We start from the raw sequence: 20,958 nt of genomic DNA, 5'->3' as shown, positions 1-20,958 counted from the left end.
GGGGCTTTCTTACGAGGGACAGTACTCTTGGTGAGGGACGGACACTCACAGAGGACATTTGCTGCTGAAGATCAGAGTCTGGGTGTGTGTGTGTGTGGAGCCCCCACACTCAGGACACAGAAAGCCAGCCTCACTCAGCACAGAGAGACACTAGTGTAGCATGGCAGCAGTTGCTCATAATTTGAACACCTCAACACCATTTCCACTTCCATCAAAATCCACTTAGAGACACTGCTTTACCCAGTTGGATTTTACAAGTATAAACGCATAGATGCTGGAAAGAAAAGGGATTTTTGAGACACTCCCCACATGTCTGAAAGCTTTCATACCTGACCTGGCTGTGCCTGGTTTCATAGTCTGACCTGGTTGTGCCTCCCCTGGCCGACTCCCACCCAGCAACATTCGACATTCCCATTCTATCAGCAGAAAATGCTGCTCTGTCTAAGAATTTTGGCCTCTGCCCTGAATATTAGTCCTATTTCACATGTACCACACCAACAGGATAACAGCCCTTGCCCCTGACGAGTGATGTTGGTGGAGTGTGACTAGCAGGGAAACTCAGAGAAGAGGAGAAGAATCAAGCTCGTCACAGAGGCTACCCACAGACAGCCTTTCATCCAAAGGCCCCAAGCGTCGCCAGACACAGCAGTGAATCCTCACAACCCCTGTGCTCTGTAGCTAAGTGTCATGACCCTGTTTTTATAGATTGGGATGAGGAGGAGGCACATGGTACTATTATAGGACTTTTTTCAGGCAGCATCTCCCTGGAGAAGCTGGGCCTGGACCATCAGGCAGTCCTACCTCTGTAGAGGGGGAAAGGCAGAGAGAGTGATGCTGGGCTCAGTGAGTTGTCAGGCCCTTGTCACCGGGCTATCGTTCCCTCCCATGACACTCATTCCCCAGTACTCAGTGTGGCTGCGAGTGGGGGGCGGGGAGGGGGTTTCAAGAAGAGTCTCAAAGATTCAAGAAACCAAAGGCGGAGTGAAGAGTAGAAGAGAAAGAGAATGAAAAGCAAAAAATAGAGCAGGAGGAGGTTAGAGGTTCTCTCTGACTTCCTGTAAGTATAATCCGACCGGCCACATGTGAGGGAAACCAAATGTCATGTGAAGCAGTGAAATTGTCACCCTCAGGAGGTGGGCCCTGTTAGGCAAAAGGTCAGAATAATCCCTCCTCTAGCAAAGCAGAAGTCCCAGTGCTATTTTTAGAAACTCCTAGAATTTGCCACCTATTTTTAGAAACTCCTAGAATTTGCCACCTAGCATGCTATGAGAAGAGCCAGAGTTACAGCTCACCGCCCTGGAGTGCCGGCTCACACCTCTCCACCATGCTGATGGGCTTCTGAGAAGTGAGCAGAGCAGATGTTAGTCAAGTACCTCACCCCCCACCCCCAGCACATGCTGGGGCTCTTGGTGGTTCAAGGGCTTCGGGGGAGAATCAGGGCAAACAAGGCATGACCCCCCTGTGCAGTGGTTAGGAATGTGGGGTTTTTTAAATTCCTGCTGGGCTGAGCTAGGCTCCCAGCCCCGCCTCCTGCTGTAGCTGGGTCACTGGGTAGGCAGCTTGCTCTCTTTGAGCCTCCGTTTCCTCATATGTTACTTGGGACTAGTCACGCCCTCCTGGAATGGTTGTAAGAGTTAGCGGCAGTAATACTTGTTCCTAATAAGTATTCAATGCATGGCAGCTGCTATATGTTGTGAAGTTTTACATGTTGGTTTTTCTTTACTAAAAGGATATCTCTTATAGAAGACAGGAGCAAATCAGAGCACTGTTTCCTTAGGGTTCTAAAACATACCATCCTCCAAGCTGGTTCAGAGTACCTTTAGATCCAAGCCTTAGTACCACGACTGATTATGCTTGGCCTAGAACACTCTTGCTTTTCATCCCCTTGGGATGCGCACAGACCAAGATGGCAGCTAGTGCCATCTGAGGGCTGATCCACCCAGTCACTTAAAAACTCTTATAGTTTTTCAAGAAGACAAGCATCATTTTGCTTCTAGTAGAGGGTCTGAAGCAATGACTAAGGCTTTTTCAGTGCTCCCTTGGGGATTTGATAAAAGCCATAGTCCCCTTCCTTTCAAAAAATGCATATGCACACGAAAGTTTATACAGTCCATTCTCATTACTCGCAGACGTTCTGTTCTATAAAGTCATCATTGCCCCCTAGGGAAGGTATAGAGTTAGGGCCCCGCCAGCCTCTGGTCACAACATTTTTATCAACTGATCAATACATGACTTTGTGTTACGCATGTCTCTTGTTTCAAGACATCTGATTTAATGTATATTGATTCATTCACATTGAACTCACAACAAACCACACTGTAATTCCTGCCTGAATGAAGCTCTGTAACACACACATTTTCTCTAAGGAACATCACAGCCCTCTTGCACTTAGGAACACTAGGCAGCTCTTCAGCACCGGGGCCATTTGAAACAGTGAAATCACTAATGAAAAGCACAAAGATGCCCATAACATGGAATTAAGTAGACTGAGAAAGGTCACTTGTCTACAGCATGAGAGCTGAAGCAAGGGGACATCATTGGCTTGTTCCACTTCAGCTGTGCATTTCAGGTGACTCACAGTTTCTTCCGCCCCGCACATGTGTGTGTCCACGAGTGACTACAAAAGCCCCATGAGTATCGATCCTGGGATTACAAATAAATCTCCAACAAGTAGGTGTATTTGCAAATACAGAATCTTGACATAAGGAAAAGAAAAAAGGAAAATAGTTGTCGGGGTGGCAGAATATGAAAAACATTTTTTCTTCATAATGTGCTCTTCAGTGTTGATGTTATGTGATTTCAGACATAAATAAACTGAAGAACAAACTTCAATTAAAACAGTATGTCTGGGAGTAGAAAAATGACCAGTGAAAACATATTCAAACTCAGGGGACTTAATAATCTTTCATCATTTCTCCTTTGGAAGTTTGCCCACATTGACAAAAAAAGATTGAGCATTCCATGTTACCCATCATTTCTGTTCTGTAGCATTCTCTGAGGGCCACATTCGTCCTCTGCAGGATGGATTTTATTTTCTGGTTTTTTTTTTCACTGTGCCCGCAGCATATGGAAATTCCCAGGCCAGGGATCGAACCCATGCCCCAGCATCGACTGGAGCCACAGAAGTGACAACACCGGATCCACAACCCACTGAGCCACCAGAGAACTCCTGCAGGATGGACTTTAACTTCTAAGCCCTTTAGATGTTTTCATTCCTGCAGACACATTTTGCTGCTAAGACACAAAGTAGAAAACCAAAATAGTCACGATGTAATTGGTACAGGTAATCAGCACATTATCAAGTGTCTCTGGGAAACAGGAAACTCAGCATCGAGTGATTCTGTGAAAACTACCAAGAAGAAGGTCCAGAGAGAAATTGCTAGTGGGCAAAGTGGCCTGTATAAGGCAGATTGGACACAGGTGCAACCTACAGCCTCTGTGCACAAAATCTGATGCAGTTCATGGGCCCACATGCTTTAGTAAAATTACCCCTTGAAGGCCATAGCAATCAGCCAACCCAGGATTTATTGAGCACATTTTATATGCCAGGTTGAACTACAAAAACTCAAACTACAGGTTGAAAAAAAAAAAATCAGACTCAGTCCTTGACCTCAAGTCAAGTCTGCTTGGGAAGATAGGATTCCATCATCAAGGAAGCACACAGCACTGAGCTCCCACTGGCACCAGGCCATGGTCTAGGCTTTCAAGACACACTGTGAATAAGATAAAGTCCCTGCCTTCAGATGCTCAGATTTTCACAGGGGAGACATACAATAAACAGGAAAACAAATAAATAAACAGGACCACAGAGATGAAGTGCCACAAAGAAAACTAAGGCCCATGTTATAAAGAGTGCTTGGCCTCTTTGGGGAGATAGGCGGTGAGCTCAGGTGATGGGAAGTCAGCCAGCTGCAAGATCTGGGGGGTTACCACTGGCAGAGGATCTACGGTATGTGTGGCAGATCAGGAGACCAGTCCAGAGGGAGGAAAGACACATGGAAGGATGGACTCCTCCAGGGGCAGATTGGACAGAGAGGACATGAAGTAATGCTGGATTTTACTCTGTAGGTCCGGATTTTACTTCCTGCCTCTGCTCTCAGAGCAGACATTGCTAAGCTAACCTGGCGTGCTCTCCCTCCAGGCCCAGGGCAACCTCACAAGCAGACATTACCAATCAACAAAAGCTGAGGTGTGGGTTAAAGACAATTTGCCACCCGTACAGTGGGGAGCTTTTTAAAGGTTGTGACCAAGAAATTTTTATCAAAATAAAATAAGTGTTTTAAGAAAGATTAATCTAACCTTGGTATGCAGGCTAACTGGGAGCAAAATGAAATGGGTGCTCTTTTTTTTTAAGGCCATACCTGCAGCATAAGGAAGTTCCCAGACTAGGGGTCAAATCAGAGCTACAGCTGCCAGCCTACAGTTCATGGCAATGCCAGACAGATCCTTAACACACTGAGCAAGGCCAGGGATTGAACCCAATTCTCATGGATACTAGTTGGGTTCATAACCACTGAGCCAAGGTGGGAACTCCCTAAAACGGGTGTTCTTAAGGGCACTTAGAAGAGAATATTAATTGTGGACATTTATTCAGTACCTACTGTGTCATAGCACTTTACAACTATTCATTTTCGTCAGCCTCCACAGATAGGTATTATTATCCCCCCTGAACAGACAAGGAAAGTGAGACTCAAAGAAGGTCTAAGTCATTTGCTCAAGTGGAGAGACCAAGACCTAAGTTAAGTTATTTGGTTTCAAAGCCCTCTCTCACTTTACCATGGAACATTAATATTCTAAGTGTAAGGCAATAGGAATTTAGGTGGAAAGCCTGGACAAATGTGAGAAATCTAAAGGAAAAATTAGTGGGGGTTGATAACTGATGGGTGTTAGAAGAGGCAAGGGTAAGGTCAAAGATAATAACCACAACAAAAGGAAGTATGCCTTGGTTGCACAAAACAGAGGTCAAATGATACACACCAATACTTGGGAGAAGAAGGATGGCGAGCTGGGTTTGGGGAGCACATTTTTAGTCATTAGTTTATAACCTGTATTTTTTTTTTTGCAATAAGCATATAACCTTATAATTTAAAAATTAGACCATTTAAATATATTTCTAAGTACTTTTCTTCTGGGCACCTGGGAGATGCCACTGTCAGAATTCAGTAGATGCAAAGTTTTGGTGCAGGGATAAGATAATACATCTGATTTAGACCCATTGAGTGAGGCACTGGTGGGACATGCAGATGACAGTGGCTCAGAGTGTGTTAGTTCCAATTCAGGATTCAGGCACATCTGTGGTTCCAAGCTCTGACTTGTCATTTTGGAATGCTGCCAATTTTGGCCATCCTGTCAGACACTGGGCAGGTCACTCAAACCAAAAGCACCAGGGGCCCATGGCAAAACACTAGCACCAGTTTGGCCCAGTGCAGGGGACCAGGGTGGACCCAGAAGTAAGAAGGACTGACACTACTTTGGGGATATTTTTCATTTGTTCGCAGTTCCTAAGACTAGTCCTGGCAGGGCAGTTGGGGACAAGAGGAAAGGGATACCGCTGGCACTCTAGCCCCTGGCAAAAGGCTGGCACTCTAGCCTAAGAGGTGGGTCCTCACCAGGAGAGAACGTTCTGGGGTGCTTGACCTCTCCATGCTCTGTGTGGGCACTAGTCTACATCTGTTTACCTCAAAGCAATGGGGTTGTGAGCAATGGCTAATAAAAAGAGCCCTTTGACAACTAGCAGTTTACATAATCACAACCATAACAAGAACAATCATAATAATATGTCCAGGAAAAACAACAGTCCACTGAAAATTTGAGAGTAGATTCCTGAGGCAGGAATAAGATGCCCCCATAATCATCTTACTCAAGATGCTTTCTAATAGAAGGTAATAACCAAAAATGAAACCATCAACATAATATACTCCACGTCATAAAAAATAATTGTTGGGTCGGCCCTGGAGCAAGCCTTCCTCTGCCCTGCTCCTTCCTTCCAGCCGCAGACCTCATTCTTCCCCAGCACTTGGCAGGCAGGCTTTCAGAATCGGGGCAGAGAGGGTGCAGGAAGACCAGGCACTTGGTCCCAGCTTCCGAGCAGCCAGGAAGCTTTGTGCTCTGGGAGTGGCCATTTCCTCTGTGGGGAGAAATGAGTGTGGCTGCCCCCGGGTGAACACATTTTCCTCCTGTTTGTTTCCCAGATGCGTGGCTCCCAAGCAAGCCGGCCCAGGATGGGTAATTGCCAGCATGGCCAGGTGGGGCTCTGGGTGAGACCCACCAGCCTGCAAGTCTGTAGCATCTCCCTTGAGCTCTCCAGAAGTCATTCACATGGTCATTTTCCAACCCCAAAGCCTAAAAATACATCATTTCCTTAGAAATTGGCCTGAAACCTGGCAGCTACCTATACGTACCAGCTGATGTGCTGATGGTCCCCCTGGCCCTGGAGGAGCTCAGTGAGTCACGCCCTGCCAGGCCCACACTGTTTATAGGCTGACATTTGACCCCAAATCTCTCTGTCCCTGTGGTCAATGTCCCAGGCCCTAGAACCCTGCTTTCATTTTAAAAGCCCTAATTCTAAAGCATTACTTCACACTTGTGGCCTTTCACAGGAAAATTCCTCCCAAACAGCAGAAAGCAAATCTTGTGGTTGCAGGGCATGAGGCAGCGCTTTTACCTGTGAGAGGATCCTCTGGCTGAACCTGTAAAATTTGGGAAAGAGCCCAGTCCTCTTCAGGAAGCAGCAGCCCGAGTGCGGCGGCCCTGCCCTGCATTACTCAGACTCGAGGTTGATTCATTTCAGTGCTACAGGCAGTAGGGGAACCAGGCGGCCACTGTCTGTTCCGCACCTCTCTCTTTCCATCACATGTAATCACTTAGAATCACCTGACATAATCTCTATCACTTTACAGTGGGTTCTTGCCAGTCCTATTTGGGAAAGCTGGAGGGGACACTGGACACCCCCAGCACCCCCAAGGCCTCATTGGCGACGGACAGGGTCTGGGAGTTCTAGCCCCTGGCCCTCTGGCTTCACCTGAGCTTTGTGTTGAAGGAAGCGCCCGGGTCCGCTCTTCCTCTTGGGTGGCTGGGTGACATTCCTTTTATCCCTTGGATGAATCTCCCTGCTGCGGTTGGTGGCTCCTTCCTTCCTTGGCAAGCTCTCCAGCCCAAGGTAGACAGGATCATCTCTAAGGAAGCCCGGAAGTTGGTAATCCCGCCCCATCATATTCAGGTGCAGCAAAGCCCCCTCGCTGCCCGCATTTCCTCTTGCTCTCTTGGTTCTGCCTGGGCCTGTCATCCTCTTCCCTGACCACCCAAAGTCCTGAGAATGTGACTTAGATTCACAAAACCTCAGAATCTCGTTCATCTTTCTCCACCCCAACTCTTCTTTCATTGCTAACCCTGCTGTATCAGAATAGCATTTATTCTGCTCAGCTAGCACTGGGAGGGGCAAGCCTTGGGCATTTCCCCTTACTTTGCTGCCCAGAGAAACGCCTGTGGTTAGTGCCTGAGAGGGGCCTCCTCAGGCAGCTGAGTGACTGCCAGCATCTTCCCAGGGGGGCTGGATGTGTGCTGTCCACCACGGCAGCTGGTAGCTACCCTGGCAATGTGGCTAGTTCGGAGAGAAACATGCTGTAAGGGTAAAAGAGACACCAGACTTCTAAGACTTAGAGTAACAACAGCAAAAGAATCTCGAGTATCTCATTAATATTTATTTATTTATTTATTTGGTATTTTTAGGCTGCACCCACAGCATATGGAGGTTCCCAGACTCAGGGTCAAATTGAAGCTATAGCTGCTGCAGTCTATACCACAGCCACAGCAACACAGGATTCAAGCCGCGCCTGCGACCCACACCACAGCTCACGGCAATGCCAGATCCTTAACACACTGAGCGAGGCCAGGGATCGAACCTGCATCCTCATGAATACTAGTCAGATTCATTTCAATTAAGCCACAATGGGAACACCTTGTTAATAATTTTTATACTGATTATATGTGGAAATGATATTTTGGATAGATTTGGTTAAAGAAAATACTAAAATTCCTTAGCCTGTTTCCTTTTACTTTTTTTTTTTTTTTTTTTTTTTGAGCTGGCTACTAAAAAATTTAAAATTACATGTGTGGCTTGCATTGCATTTCTGTTGGACAGCCCTGGTCTGGACTGAGGCACCAGCCATGACTTCCCAAGTCTTCTGGGACCACAAGGCCACCCCTTAGCCTTTTTGAAATAGTTCCAGCATATTGCCTTGAGGCTAATCCCTCAAGGGGTGATTTCTACCCACATAATGAAGATGGAATTAAGGGGAAAGTTTTTTAAAAAATAATAAAAATCCTCCCTAACTGCCTGATTAGAGTGGATTGTAGGTCCCTGGGGACTATGTTCTTTTAGGCTTTAATTGCTATCCATGTGGTGGCCCCCGAGAAACTTGTTTATCATTGTGACTATTATTAGACTCATTAATAATAGCAATAATAATCATCTGTTAAGCTGGATTGAGTAAAATATTCCACGAGAGTGAGATGTGTGCCCATTAACTCAGGTATGTTTGGAAAATGATCTCTTCTAGGAACTAAAAGCTACCTTGAAGTCCTGACAGAGTTCATGAAGAAGGAGTGTGTGGCCAGGCTGTGCTTCCTTAACTCCAGCTGGACGTGTGTAGACACACAGGTATGGATATCAAAATCGCTATAGATGCGTCCATGCAACCTCATTTCTTTGGTGTATCAAAAACAGCCCAGGCCGGAGTTCTCTGGGGGTCTAGTGGTTGAGATTTAGAGCTTTCACCTCTGCAGCCCCCAGGTTCAATCCCTGGTCTGGGAACCGAGATCCCACATCAAGCCACTGCACACCATGGCAAAAGAACAAAACCAAACTGAACAAAAACAACTTCAGGGGTATTATCTCTTCTAAAGCAGATGTGGTTGAAAACTCACCTATGGGATTCATGATTCTGTGTCAGTTGCTTGGGGGGGGGGGCAGGAGGTCTAGGGTGGGCGCTCTTCTTGGGGTACCCTCCTGCAGACCCTCCCTCCCCTATCCCTCAGCCTCACTCCATGTTCATCTTCCTGAACTGTGGAAGGCTCCACATGACCCCTTCTCAGAAACTGTCAGTGAGCTTCTGTTGTGAAAGTTCCCACTCTGGCCCCTGGCTCAGCCTCTGACTTTCCTTCCCAGCACACTGCACACGGGGTGGGTCATTCATTCCTTTCTCAGCCATGCCTCGAAGACCAAGGACGTGCCTTGTGCTCTATTAGGCTTTGGAGATGCAGACAGACTCCATTCCTACCCCATCCCCCACCCCCCAGTCTACTGTCTAGGGGAAATAATTATACAAATCTTATAAACCAGGAAGGCAGAGTACAGGAGCAGAGTACATGTCTCAGCTCTCCTTAAGACTTTGTCTCCACCTCCAGTGGACACTTCAGAAGGACAGTCTCGTGGTTATCTCCCCAATGTGCCTGAGGAGGAGTAGGAATCCCAGGCAGAGCTTATTGGTGACAAAACATCAGGAGCAGGCGGCAATTTCCAGGTGGTTTTCTGTGTTTGTGCTCAGTGGTTCACAATTCAGAAAGAGTTGGGGGACCCCTGCCAGACTTTCTACCCAATATTGTAGAGATGATTGTACTCTGCAGAACCCTTTGAGGAGCAACATGGTCTAAAATAAATAAATAAATTAATTAATTAATTAATTAATTTTAAACCTTCCAGCAAATCCTGACTCAAAGGAGAGATGATCACTGAAGGGGAAGTGATGGCTCCTCCCCTTTGTGTGGCTCAGACCCCACCCAGAAGGCGCAGGGAAAGGGCACGTATCACCAGGGGAGTTTGGTGGGTGATGTTCATCAAAGTCACCGTGTCTCGCCCTCGGGTTGTCAGTCAGGAGCGTGTGGAGCAGGAAGGAGCCTGTGGAGCAGGAAGCAGCGTGACGCCGTCGTCATCACTGCATTACATCATCCACGTCCACGAGGGGTTTCTGTGGAACCAGAACCAATGAGTTGCTTGCTTGCTGCTGGGAGGCGGTTCCAGAGTTAAAAGGAGCACAATCTTGCGAAATCCCAATGCGTTTTCTCACAGGGCCCTTGCCCGGAATTTTTAAAGAGAGGCCCTCAGGCTACTTTCGGGCCAGAATCATCCGGGGATTCCTGGGCCTCACCCCAAATCTTGCAAACCAGATCTGAAGTGAGACCTGGAAATCTGTACTCTGACTGAGTGGCTGGGGATGCGTACAAACGCACCCACCTTTGCCAACGGCTGTGGAGAGTGACCTCCCGAACCCTTCCCTCAACCACCACTGGCTTCCCAGGCTGTCAGTCTACCCCCCCCCCCCCCCATCTGCCCTGGAGATGGTGTTTTGCTTTCCCTGTTTTCTAGAGTTTATTGTCTGCTATCAAAACTGCCCATCCTGCTGTCCCCCAGAACTTTCTAGAGTTGTTGGTGGTTAAGTGCCCACCCTGTAGAGGGGGCAAAATCTATTATTTCATTTAGTTCATAATTGACAGGTTCATTTTCAATATGGGGAATTAAGTCAAATAATTGCACAAAAATATGTCACAAGTCCAGTTCCTTTCTCTTTAGTAAAATAATATTTTTGTAATTCAGGAAGTAAAGCACTATTATGTAAAAAGGAAGGGATCTTTGGACACAGTCCAGGCCCTTCAAAGAGATGACCAGACTTTTCATGTATGCAAAATAACCACAGTCCCAGGCTGACTCTAGCTCTTGCCAGAATCCTTCATGAAACCTGTACTAGCAGAAATACAGGGTCTCTTTAATTAGTCATCCATGCTTTAGAGACTCATGGTGTTAAGGCTAATTATTGTTTCATAACCTGAGAACTTGTCACTTGATGATATGAAATTATGGTCATCAGAAACTTATTTAAGAGTGACAGTGTGGGAGTTCCCTTCGTAGAGCACCGTAAATGAATCTGACTAGGAACCATGAGGTTTTGGGTTCGATTCCAGCCTTGCTCAGTGGGTTAAGGATTCAGCATTGCCATGAGCTGTGGTGTAGGTCGCAGACTCGGCTCGGATCTGGTGCCGCTCGGATCTGGCATTGCTGTGGCTGTGGCGTAGGCCGGCAGCAGTAGTAGCTCTGATTAGACCCCTAGCCTGAGAACCTTCGTATGGCCCTAAAAAGCAAAAAAAAAAAAAAAAAAAAAAAAAAAAAAAAAAAAAAGGGACAGTGTGGCTTATCTTCAGGATAACTTGCATGTAAATACACAAAGTAAAACTTGGCCAACCAGAAATCTTGAGGAATGAGTCATTTTTGCTATCTTGGTGTTACTGATAATCCTTCAGGCAACAGGCAATAAAAATTTAACCATTACGTATAGGGATTCCTTGAAAAAATGGTGAACCTCTTCATCATATCTGGCTGATCATGAGCTGTCCTTGTCCAGGGATATGATGATGAGCACAGGGACTGTTTGTCAATGTCAGGCTGTGGATGGCCTATCACCTCCTCCCCTGAGTGGTCTTACATTTGCTCCCCTATAAAGCTCCTCTCCTCCTGTGCAGGTAGCAGTTACCTCTCCCACCCACTCCAGGATGCAGGTTTCTAGCATCTCTCCCTCTGGCTTTGCCTTTTGGTGTGTGGTCTCTAGTCCTCTATGGACTGGAAAGAAGATCCCTGGCCCCTTTAGACTTGTGTAGAAAGTAAGAGTGTGTAGAGTCTAAACGACTCTAAATGAGGGGCTCAACTAATAAGCCAAGGACTGGATTTTTACATTTAACTTTTATGAAACTCTTTCTGGTGGATCAGAGGCCAGTATTGGATAAGGTCTTACCATCAAAATAACTTATGTGGTTTTAGTAAATAAAACATTTCTGTGTTATATTTTGAGCTTTATGTTGCTCCCCACCCCCATCCAATCAACATTTTAGCGATTTCCACTCCAGACTTAAGCCCAATTGACAATGCCCAGGTTCGGAGATGTTAGCTTATTGAAGGGAGTTGTTATCCATGGACCCAAATTACATTAGATGAATTATTTTTAAATTTCAAGGGGTGTGTGTGTGTGTGTGTGTGCACACGCATGTATGTTTTAATTGTCCAAGAGGTGATGGGGTAGCACATAGGTGGTGAGAGGCAGATAGCACAGTGTTAAGAGCCAGCCCGCCATGATGGTAAAATGGGGACAAGCACACAGTTGTGGGGTATTAATGAGTTGTAAAGCATTTGGTAAACACAAACTCTTCTTTTTAGGCAGAAAGAAGCATGAGCCAGGGCTGAGGGCTGGTGCTAGATCAAAACAAGAGTAAATTTCCCCTCCCCATCTTCCTGCTTCAGGCAAAGGGCAAACAAGAGAAGGTGGGATGGTGAACATGGAGGAGGAGGAGAGAGGCCCATGGAGGTACTTTGTGACTACTTGTGTCTCTTTGTAGAATGACCATTACCTAAAACAGCTGTAGGGTAAATACTGATGGCAGCAGCAGGATCCTCCAGCATCTGGCAAATAAAAATGTAGAGAAGACAAAGGAAGAGCAAGAGAGAGCATGGAAAGAGTCTTGGGAACAGAGGGGACCGGGAAAGTGCTCCAGAGGTGACACCCGCAGCAGTGAGGGCTCCCTGCCCCATTCGGGAGACTTTCCTAGTTAGACAGGGAAGTCCTAGAGAGGAGTCAGAATTGAAAGTGGTCGGGGTCAGGCCAGGGACAAAGACCAATGAGCAGTGAACGTGGCAGACCTCTTCTTTAATTTTATGATCTCATGAAAAGCAAACTCACCTGCAAGGAAGTGCAGTCTTGAGTTGTTAATTAAACACCGATTCAAGTAAATGAAAGGACAGAGCCTGAAGATGTGGTATAATTAATTCAGTGGTTCAGTTTTCCCCCCATCCGTGAGTTGAGTCATTTCCAAAGACAGACACCAAAAACCCTTGAGCTGTGGCTGGAAATGAAGACTGAAGATTAACTTAGATGATGACACGTTTTTATTCATCGAGACCTGGGACACTGGTCATCCGGTAGAACTTTCAAAGCTTTCGACAAAAGCCCAAAGCCAAGAAACCAGAAGATCCTTTTCTAAGCCAGAATGGAGAGGCCCTCTCTCTGGGGCTCAGCTTCTGGGCTGTCACAACATGAAAAAACAAGATGGTTGGTGGTTTTCGTTGTAAACATTCAGCTCCAAACAAACACCTCCATTCGTTAAGCAGTCCGATGATCCGTTTTGACTCATGCTGCCTAGGTGGCGGAAGTCCCACTGAAAACAGCAGGAGGAATTAGATGAGACTAAATTAACTCAGGTGTCTCTGGAACTGGGTGGGAAGAGGCGGTGATTCACGGCCAGGATGGAGATAAGCTGGTTCTTGTACTTATAAACTCCAAGTTCAGAGTCCATTTTCTGAAGTCATCATAAAAGAGGAAATTTATTTCAGTAAATAGAAAGTAAAAGCCATCAGGGCTACACAGGTGAGACTCAGCAGGGTTAGAGGTCAGAGCCCAGGAGTGATGAAGTATTTACAAACCCAAGCCAGTGGGCTCTGATGCCCAGAGACTTCACTTGACCCCATAGACAAAGGGGACTCACAGGAACAGCACAAAGAGAAAGGGTATCAAACAGAGGAGGACATTTGGCCCTTGTTATATTTTAAAAAATTAGTCCAAGTACTGAGGTTTCATTATTTTTTTTTTTCCTTCAGAAAAAAGGGACAAGTTTGTCTATTTTCCTTACTGCCTTACTTTTGTAGGAGGTTTTATATAACCCATCACTGGTAAAAAATTAATGTTACATCAGGATGAAGATTTTTGATGTTGCAACTTGTTTGATCCATGGGGGGAGGGGGTTGGGTACCCTGAGGATGGCCGGTCCTGACTGTTTGCTGGGTGCCTGTGTGATCACTCACATTTTCTCCAACAGGAAGAGGAAATCCCTTGGTCCCCTCACTCTCACTCTGAAATCTGCCTCAGGAGTCTGGCAGATTCCCTCCAGGGAAGCCCTGAGTCTGATTTGAAGAGTTTGCCCTCACTGTGTTCAATCCGTATTAGAGGAAGAGCTGTCATGGCCTTAGAGCTGCCCCTCCTGAAAATCTAAGGGGACCATGACTGTATGTGGTGTCACAAAAAGAGCACCAGACTCAGAAGAGAAGGGCATAGTCCCAGCTCTGCACCTGATGCCTGATATATCCTGAGCGGGTCACGCTTCCCCATGGCCTGACTGTAAGATGAGGAAGGTAGGGATAGTTTTCAGAGTCCCTTCTACCTCTGAGATCCTAGTAGTCCATGGGATGCTGTCATCACTGGTAACAAAGGTCTGATAAGCTGCCACACCCTCTGAGAATGTGCCAGGAAGAACTTAGAACCGGGAAGATGTGACCCTCCTATGAGAGGAGCCAGGGCTGCCAGTCTCCTTTTTGGCCACAGGTATCCGAGTGATAGAGGACAGCCATGAGTGTGACAGAGTCAGCAGGGAAGGAAGAACCTTCTGCTCAGAGCGCTTTTTCAGCCTGCTCTCGTTTGTTCCCCAAATCCCTTTCCTCGACGCTGTCCCACATCCTTTTGAATCACCATATTAGAAACAGTTCCTAAAATTCCATGTTTAATGGAGTGTTAAGTTATTGAAACCCCTTCTGTCCTGTCCTATATTCGAGAAGCATCAGATGGGAACTGACTTGAAGGGAATGGAGCAGTAAATTTTCCAGTTAGGATTAGGGCACATTCAAAATTTTCCTTTTAATTTAAAAATTTGATAACATATATACCTGGTTGGAAAATGAACAAATGACAAGAAGAAATTAAAGGTTCAGGGATTCTTCCTCCTTCCCCTCTCCTTAGCCTCCCATCTCTTTCCAAGAGCCATTTGCTTTCTCCAGATTCCTGTATATCTAATCAAAGATATTCAATGCATCATAAGACTTTGCATCGTATTCCCAGTTTTTCTTTTCTTTTTTTTTTTTTTTTTTGTCTTTTTGCTATTTCTTGGGCCGTTACCGCGGCATATGGAGGTTCCCAGACTAGGGGTCGAATCGGAGCTGTAGCCACCGGCCTACGCCAGACCCACAGCAACGCGGGATCCCAGCCGCGTCTGAGACCTACACCACAGCTCACGGCAACGCCGGATCGTTAACCCACTGAGCAAGGGCAGGGACCGAACCCGCAACCTCATGGTTCCTAGTCGGATTCATTAACCACTGCACCACGACGGGAACTCCCCAGTTTTTCTTTTCACAAAGGGCAGCACAGTACACACTATTACAAAACACTTGCTTTTTTCTCTTAAAGCTGTGTTTTGGGGCACTTCCATTTTAGTACATGTAGAGCCAGTCTATTCTCTTTAATAGCTGCATACTATTCCATTGTACAGACGATTCCACTGTGTTTCATCTTCTGTCAGTGGACATTTAGGTGGTCCCCCAGATGTTGTTATAACAGTGTTTCAGTGAATATCCTTGTACATACAATGTGGTCTGTTTGGACATAATCATATATGGTCTTGCTCTGTTTTATTTTTATATGTAAATGTCCATCTCTTCAATTAGATTGTAAATTCTAGGGAACAGCACCAGACATTGTGCTGTCCCGTGACTCCAGAAACACAAAATGCAGTGGTATGGACAAAGTTTGGGTTTCATAAATATTGGATGAATAAATAAAAGCTCTTCCTTTGTACCAGTGAAACTTCAGAGATAAGTAAATGGTAAATCAAAGTTTCAAGGACTTGCCTAAAATCACAGAGAACAGGCATAGGACATACCAATATAAAATTTTAAAAATTAGATGGAAATGAAAGCAGATATTTTGAATATATTCCAAAAGCGGAACGTTTTTACAGATTTACTTGCACACATGGAAGAGTTCGCTCCATCGTCTCTCTCTGCAAGGTGAGTGAACAGCTCCTCTGGAAAAACTGGCCATCTTGGGAGGCAGGCCCATGTCTCCAGCTCTTGGGATTTCACTTGGTAAATGCTGACTCCAGTTCACCCAATGGTGTCCCAGTGACCTGGAAAAGTCAAGCGTTGCCCAAAGTGCCTGACTGGTCACTAGGGAGACATGTCCTCACATGAAGAAATTTAGTTCAGCCAAGAGGAAGGTATAAAAAAAAAAAAGAAGAAGAAGAAGAAGAAGAAGAGGGAAATGAAGAGGAAGGAGAAAAAAAAAATCAGGGGAGGTAAAATGTTCTCTCACCATCTGACAGCTCTGGAAAAAATCAGGAAAAAGGAGATGAGTAGATGCCTTTAATTGTGCCACATCACCTGTCATCAGTGATCCATGAAGAGAATGCCCCTTTGTTAGCAAACAAGGAGGGTGTTGTTATCATGATGCTTAATGAACACTCATTATAACCTAGCAGCACAAAATGTGTGGTCTGATTGGTTGATCTCAAAACAATTATGTCGACATCTCATAGCTTAAAGATTATACAGCCTTGTAGTTTCACAACTTATTATCCCCTTAAAAATAGTTTTCCATACAAATAGGGTTGTATTATCTTTCCAAAACGTGTCCAGGATTTCCAAGACGCCTATCTACCCAGGATGACTCTAGTATTGACAACAGTGTTTTTGCGGTAGTAAGTTTCCTCTGCCCTTAAATCGGGAGGAGTGTTAGATTGCTTGTTGTCTTTTTTCTTTCTCTCTTTTCTCTTTAGTGACCCACTGGGTCTAGGAAGAATATCTGGATTCACCCTTATTCCCACCCCCAACCAATAAAAGCCTTGTCATCAAGTTTATGGGTTGGACGACAACAAGCAAACTATGTGACACCAGGGAATAGAAAGTATGGGTACCACTTGGCATGGAAATGCAAGAATAATTGGAGGAGGATAATTATGCAAGGTGGCGGCTTGATGAAGGGATGGAGTTTGACACTCCTTAGCTTGAGTAAAGTGTCCTGGAATCTGCGTGCTTATAAATGGTCCACATTTCAAGCTCCTGCCTCACCCCAAATGCTGGCAGCTCCCTCATAACAAGGCCCACCTGGGCACTTGTAGCCTTGACCCACAGGCAGAAAGCCATATGCTGAGTCATCAATACCTCCCAAAGCTCTGAGCCAAGAGCCAGAGGGCAACAACCCCTATTTTCCTTTGCCACCCTGACCAAAACACTGGGTTGGCTACAACACAGAGTGGCCAGAAGGGTGGCCCCAAGCTGAGGTTTCCACAAGCCCTTTTCATGTTAATACAGCTTTATTAAAATGAACAACAAACCTTTACATCCACCAATTGGTAGAAATGGACTTAGAGGACTGCATTTGACAGATGCAGAAACAGACTTGGAGTGGTTACCCATCTTGCTAAAGTAGCCCAGCTGGCCATACCAGGAATAAACCCTGGTCTCTAGATGACCTGCCCCCCTCCCTCCCAACTGCCCCCAGTCGAGTGCCCCATCCATCCATTTTAAGACCCCCCCCCTCATTATTGCTATTGTTCTGAGAGTACATTTTATTGAAAGAAATAATAACCTGGCATGATTTTATGAATCCATATAAGATGCTTGGATATTTATTTATTTATTTATTGCTTTTTTAAGGCCACACCCTCGGCATATGGTGGTTCCCAGGCTAGGGGTCTAATTGGAGCCATACCTGCTGGCTATGCCGCAACCACAGCAATGCCAGATCTGAGCTGCGTCTGTGATCTACACCACAGGTCACAGCAACACCGGATCCTTAACCCACTGAGTGAGGCCAGGGATTGAACGTGCAACCTCATGGTTGCTAGTCAGATTCGTTTCTGCTGTGCCACAATAAGAACTCCCAGTGCTTGGATATTTAAAGGTTAAACTAGGACATCTCAGCATAGTGTGTTTTATGTAATATTAAAAACCGACAACATTTTGTTTACGATCTCATCCAGAAACTCACATTTCTGAAGATCTATGTAGAGATGACACTGTAGTCCTATGACCACCTACTTCTAAATTATCACTGATTTATAACAAAATTTTTTTAATTATAAAAAAATTTCCTTGCAGGCATGGCCAGATTTCACAATGTGTATTGTAGATGTTCAGGATTAGCATTGCCCATAGAGTCTGGTACAAATACAAGTGGGACAGGCAATTCTCTGTCAGATGTCCAAACCCAGATAGTCAGGATGTACATTGTTCTTACTTAAATTACCTTTTTTTTTTTTTTTTTTTATTTGCCACCCCTCTGGCATATGGAAGTTCCCAGAGATGGAACCGGTGCTTCCACAGAGACTAGGCAGCTTGTCATTAACCCACTGTGCCACAGCGGGAACTCCTTAAATTATCTTTTTTGAGCCAAAGGCAAATTATATGCAGAAGATACCTAAAATACCTATAAAGCTAAATACTTCAAATGACAGCTAGGAATTAGCGTTTCTGATTCAATTTGATCCCTCTTAGCCCTTATTCACAGAACAAATTTATTTAAAATGGACCAATAACATCGATCAGATTGTACATAGCTCTCTCTCTGTCTGAAGGTAAGAAACTATTTGACATCAGGTCGTGGTCATAGTCATACCTGATCCTGGGTTTATTCCTAGTTTGGCCAGTTAAGCCACTTTAGCCTGACCCCATATTCGAAGTATATGAGGCAGACAATAAATATTGTTGAATGAACAAACGAGTGCACAGGTCAAAATGCTAGATTTGTCTTTCATTATTAGGTTGAAAACCTCACAACTTAAAACACCCCTCACCAAACTCAATCATTCTAATAAAATGATTTAAAAATAAGAGCAATAGGGAAGATCTTCTAAACATTTTTCCCCCCTTAGAGGAAATAGGTCAAAAAACCACAAGGCTGTGTGAATTACATTTAGCGCATCCTCAACAAACTCTCTAATTCTATAGCTAATACACAATAAAATGGAGGTTCCAAAAAAGATTTAAGACTAAATCTCTTCTATTTTGTGGACTGAGATTGCTATGCTGAGGTGGAGAGAGAAGTTAGTAGCCATGGTTTAAGAAGATTCTAATTCTAGTCACTAGTTGGGTGAACATAAAGCAAGCTTCTTAAGAATAGTTATTGTTTTGGAGTACCTTCTATGTGCACTGGCTTAAAGGTATTTTTCCTGCATCGTCTAATTTATTTGATCTCTCTGGGCCTCTGTTTCCTTGTATGTAAAATGAAGATCACAGAACCCACCTCAAAGGATTTTCATGAGGACAAAAGGAGACAATGGCAGTGACAGACCCTAGTCACTTACACAGTATAAATCAAATGTGAGGCATTATTACTGTATAACAGAAGCACCAAAATCAGTATTTGAGGTACTTTTTTTCTTTTCTTTTTTTTTTTTTTACTTTCTGTTTCTTCTACTGGAACGATGCCATTTAAAATGAATACGGTAGAGAAAAAAATAGATGTGACTCATGAATCATATGTTCTTTGGAACCTTAATCTGTCGCTCTCTTCATTTATCTCATGAAGGAAATGAACCAAAGAAGGAAAAAGTCAAGGCAAGAGTGAGAGATAATGAAAAGTTACTCTAAGAAGTGCCCAGCTAATTTCTAGAAAGCTTCTTATCTGCAAAGAGTATGGTCAAATTATTCAGTGTGTTTTTAAATCATCTGTACGACTATTGGAATGTGATTTGTAATCTACTCCCTCTATTTTCTTTCCCCTGAATTTCCATTCTCTTAGGAGTCTCAGAGTAAGAAGAACATCGTAAAAGCCTGGAAGCTTTGTTCTGGGCGGGAGAAAATGGTCTATTGAAAAACAAGCCAACATCACTCTGGGCCTTGAAGCTTGACCATGTCATTTATGGAGTGACACAGTCACGCTGTAAATGACCAGAGACATTCCAGAGTTCATGACTGTTGTGTAACAACAACACTTCAAGGGTGGCTGCAGGCACGAGGCACAACACGCCCGCCCAGCACAGAGAATGGGAGGAACCCTCCCCCTGGAATGTGGCTTTGCTCCAAGGCCGGCCCTCCCCGCCCCCTATCCCAGCCACTAAGCGACGGGGGCGGGAAACTGGACAGACTGGAGGGACGACTCTATTTTCAGGGAATGGCAAATTGATTGTGCTGATTGGGTGAGAGTACTGACCTGCCTCCTGTGTTGGCTCTGAGGAAAACCTACTGGGAGGATGTGCCTTGTATGAGGAAGTGGTGCAGTGCAGCAAGAGCCCAAACAAGCTGCCACCGGTGAGGACTGCAACCCAGGCTCCATTAGAACCCCGGGGTGGGGCAAGAGGCCCTCTCCTCTCCATGGTCCTACAGCCAGCAGGCTGCTGGAGAGGACGCTCCCTTCCACAGAGCGAGAGGAGACAAGATGGCAGCTCTAAATTACATGTGCAACAACCCAGGAGGCTTGTAAACATTTAAGGAGTTGATTGTTATTTTCATTCCTGACTGCTTTGGTGGTGCCAATAACAACTTCATAAAACTGCAGTGGTCCAGCCAGTGTGCTGAGGACAGGCATTTGTGATCCCTAGCCGGTGATGAATATTCATAGCAGAGTGAGTCTGAACTGCTCCCCAGATATGGAGGCTGGCGTGTGAGCTAGGAACAATCTTGGTATGGAAATCAAGTTTATAGATTTAACAGAAGAAAAGCACTCATAATCAAGAAATGTCACTGCACAGGGGTTGAAGGGGGAAGCCAAAGGGGAGCTTCACCGGCTTGGAGTTTCAGCTTTGCATGATGAAAATGTTTTCAAGAGCAGTACACAACAACGTGAAGATACTGAACACTACTAAACTGCACTAAATTTGTATGTGATGTGTATTTTTTACCATGGTTTAAAAAATAAAGGAGAAGAGAAATGTCACTACAGGGACTGTCCTAAAATAGCTCCAACAGCTCATATACATCTATGCCTCATCCTCCCAATCCATCACCCATCCTGCGGTCAGCACAGGTGCTGAGGAGTCAGGTATAAGCTATTCCCCATTATTTCAATAGTCCCCCTTGAAAGGGCCTACACAGGTCCCTGTGGCCACTCTTCTGGCTTCCCAGAGCCATGGAGCTCCGGAAATGAATGTTCTTTCCTTCCCTTAGTGATCTTGCTCCCCATCACCCCAAGGTGATCAGGGACATTAAAAGATACG

The 20,958-nt window shown here is 45.2% G+C and overlaps 1 protein-coding gene across 1 annotated transcript in view; it reads left to right on the top strand.

The window, feature by feature from the left end:
• The window catches only part of ATG5 (autophagy related 5), a 176,453-nt gene extending 155,783 nt beyond the window's left edge, over positions 1-20,670 (top strand). Inside the window, exons 8-9 of the mRNA XM_021090470.1 lie at positions 8,559-8,659; positions 19,545-20,670. Of these exons, the coding sequence (XP_020946129.1) occupies positions 8,559-8,659; positions 19,545-19,616 (173 nt within the window). The 3' untranslated portion in view covers positions 19,617-20,670. The remainder of the gene's footprint in view (positions 1-8,558; positions 8,660-19,544) is intronic.

The sequence above is a fragment of the Sus scrofa genome, chromosome 1 (assembly GCF_000003025.6).
Source record: "Sus scrofa isolate TJ Tabasco breed Duroc chromosome 1, Sscrofa11.1, whole genome shotgun sequence".
NCBI classification, from domain to species: domain Eukaryota; kingdom Metazoa; phylum Chordata; class Mammalia; order Artiodactyla; family Suidae; genus Sus; species Sus scrofa.
The sequence above is the reverse complement of the archived record's forward strand: the minus strand, read 5'-3'. Positions and strand labels throughout refer to the sequence as shown.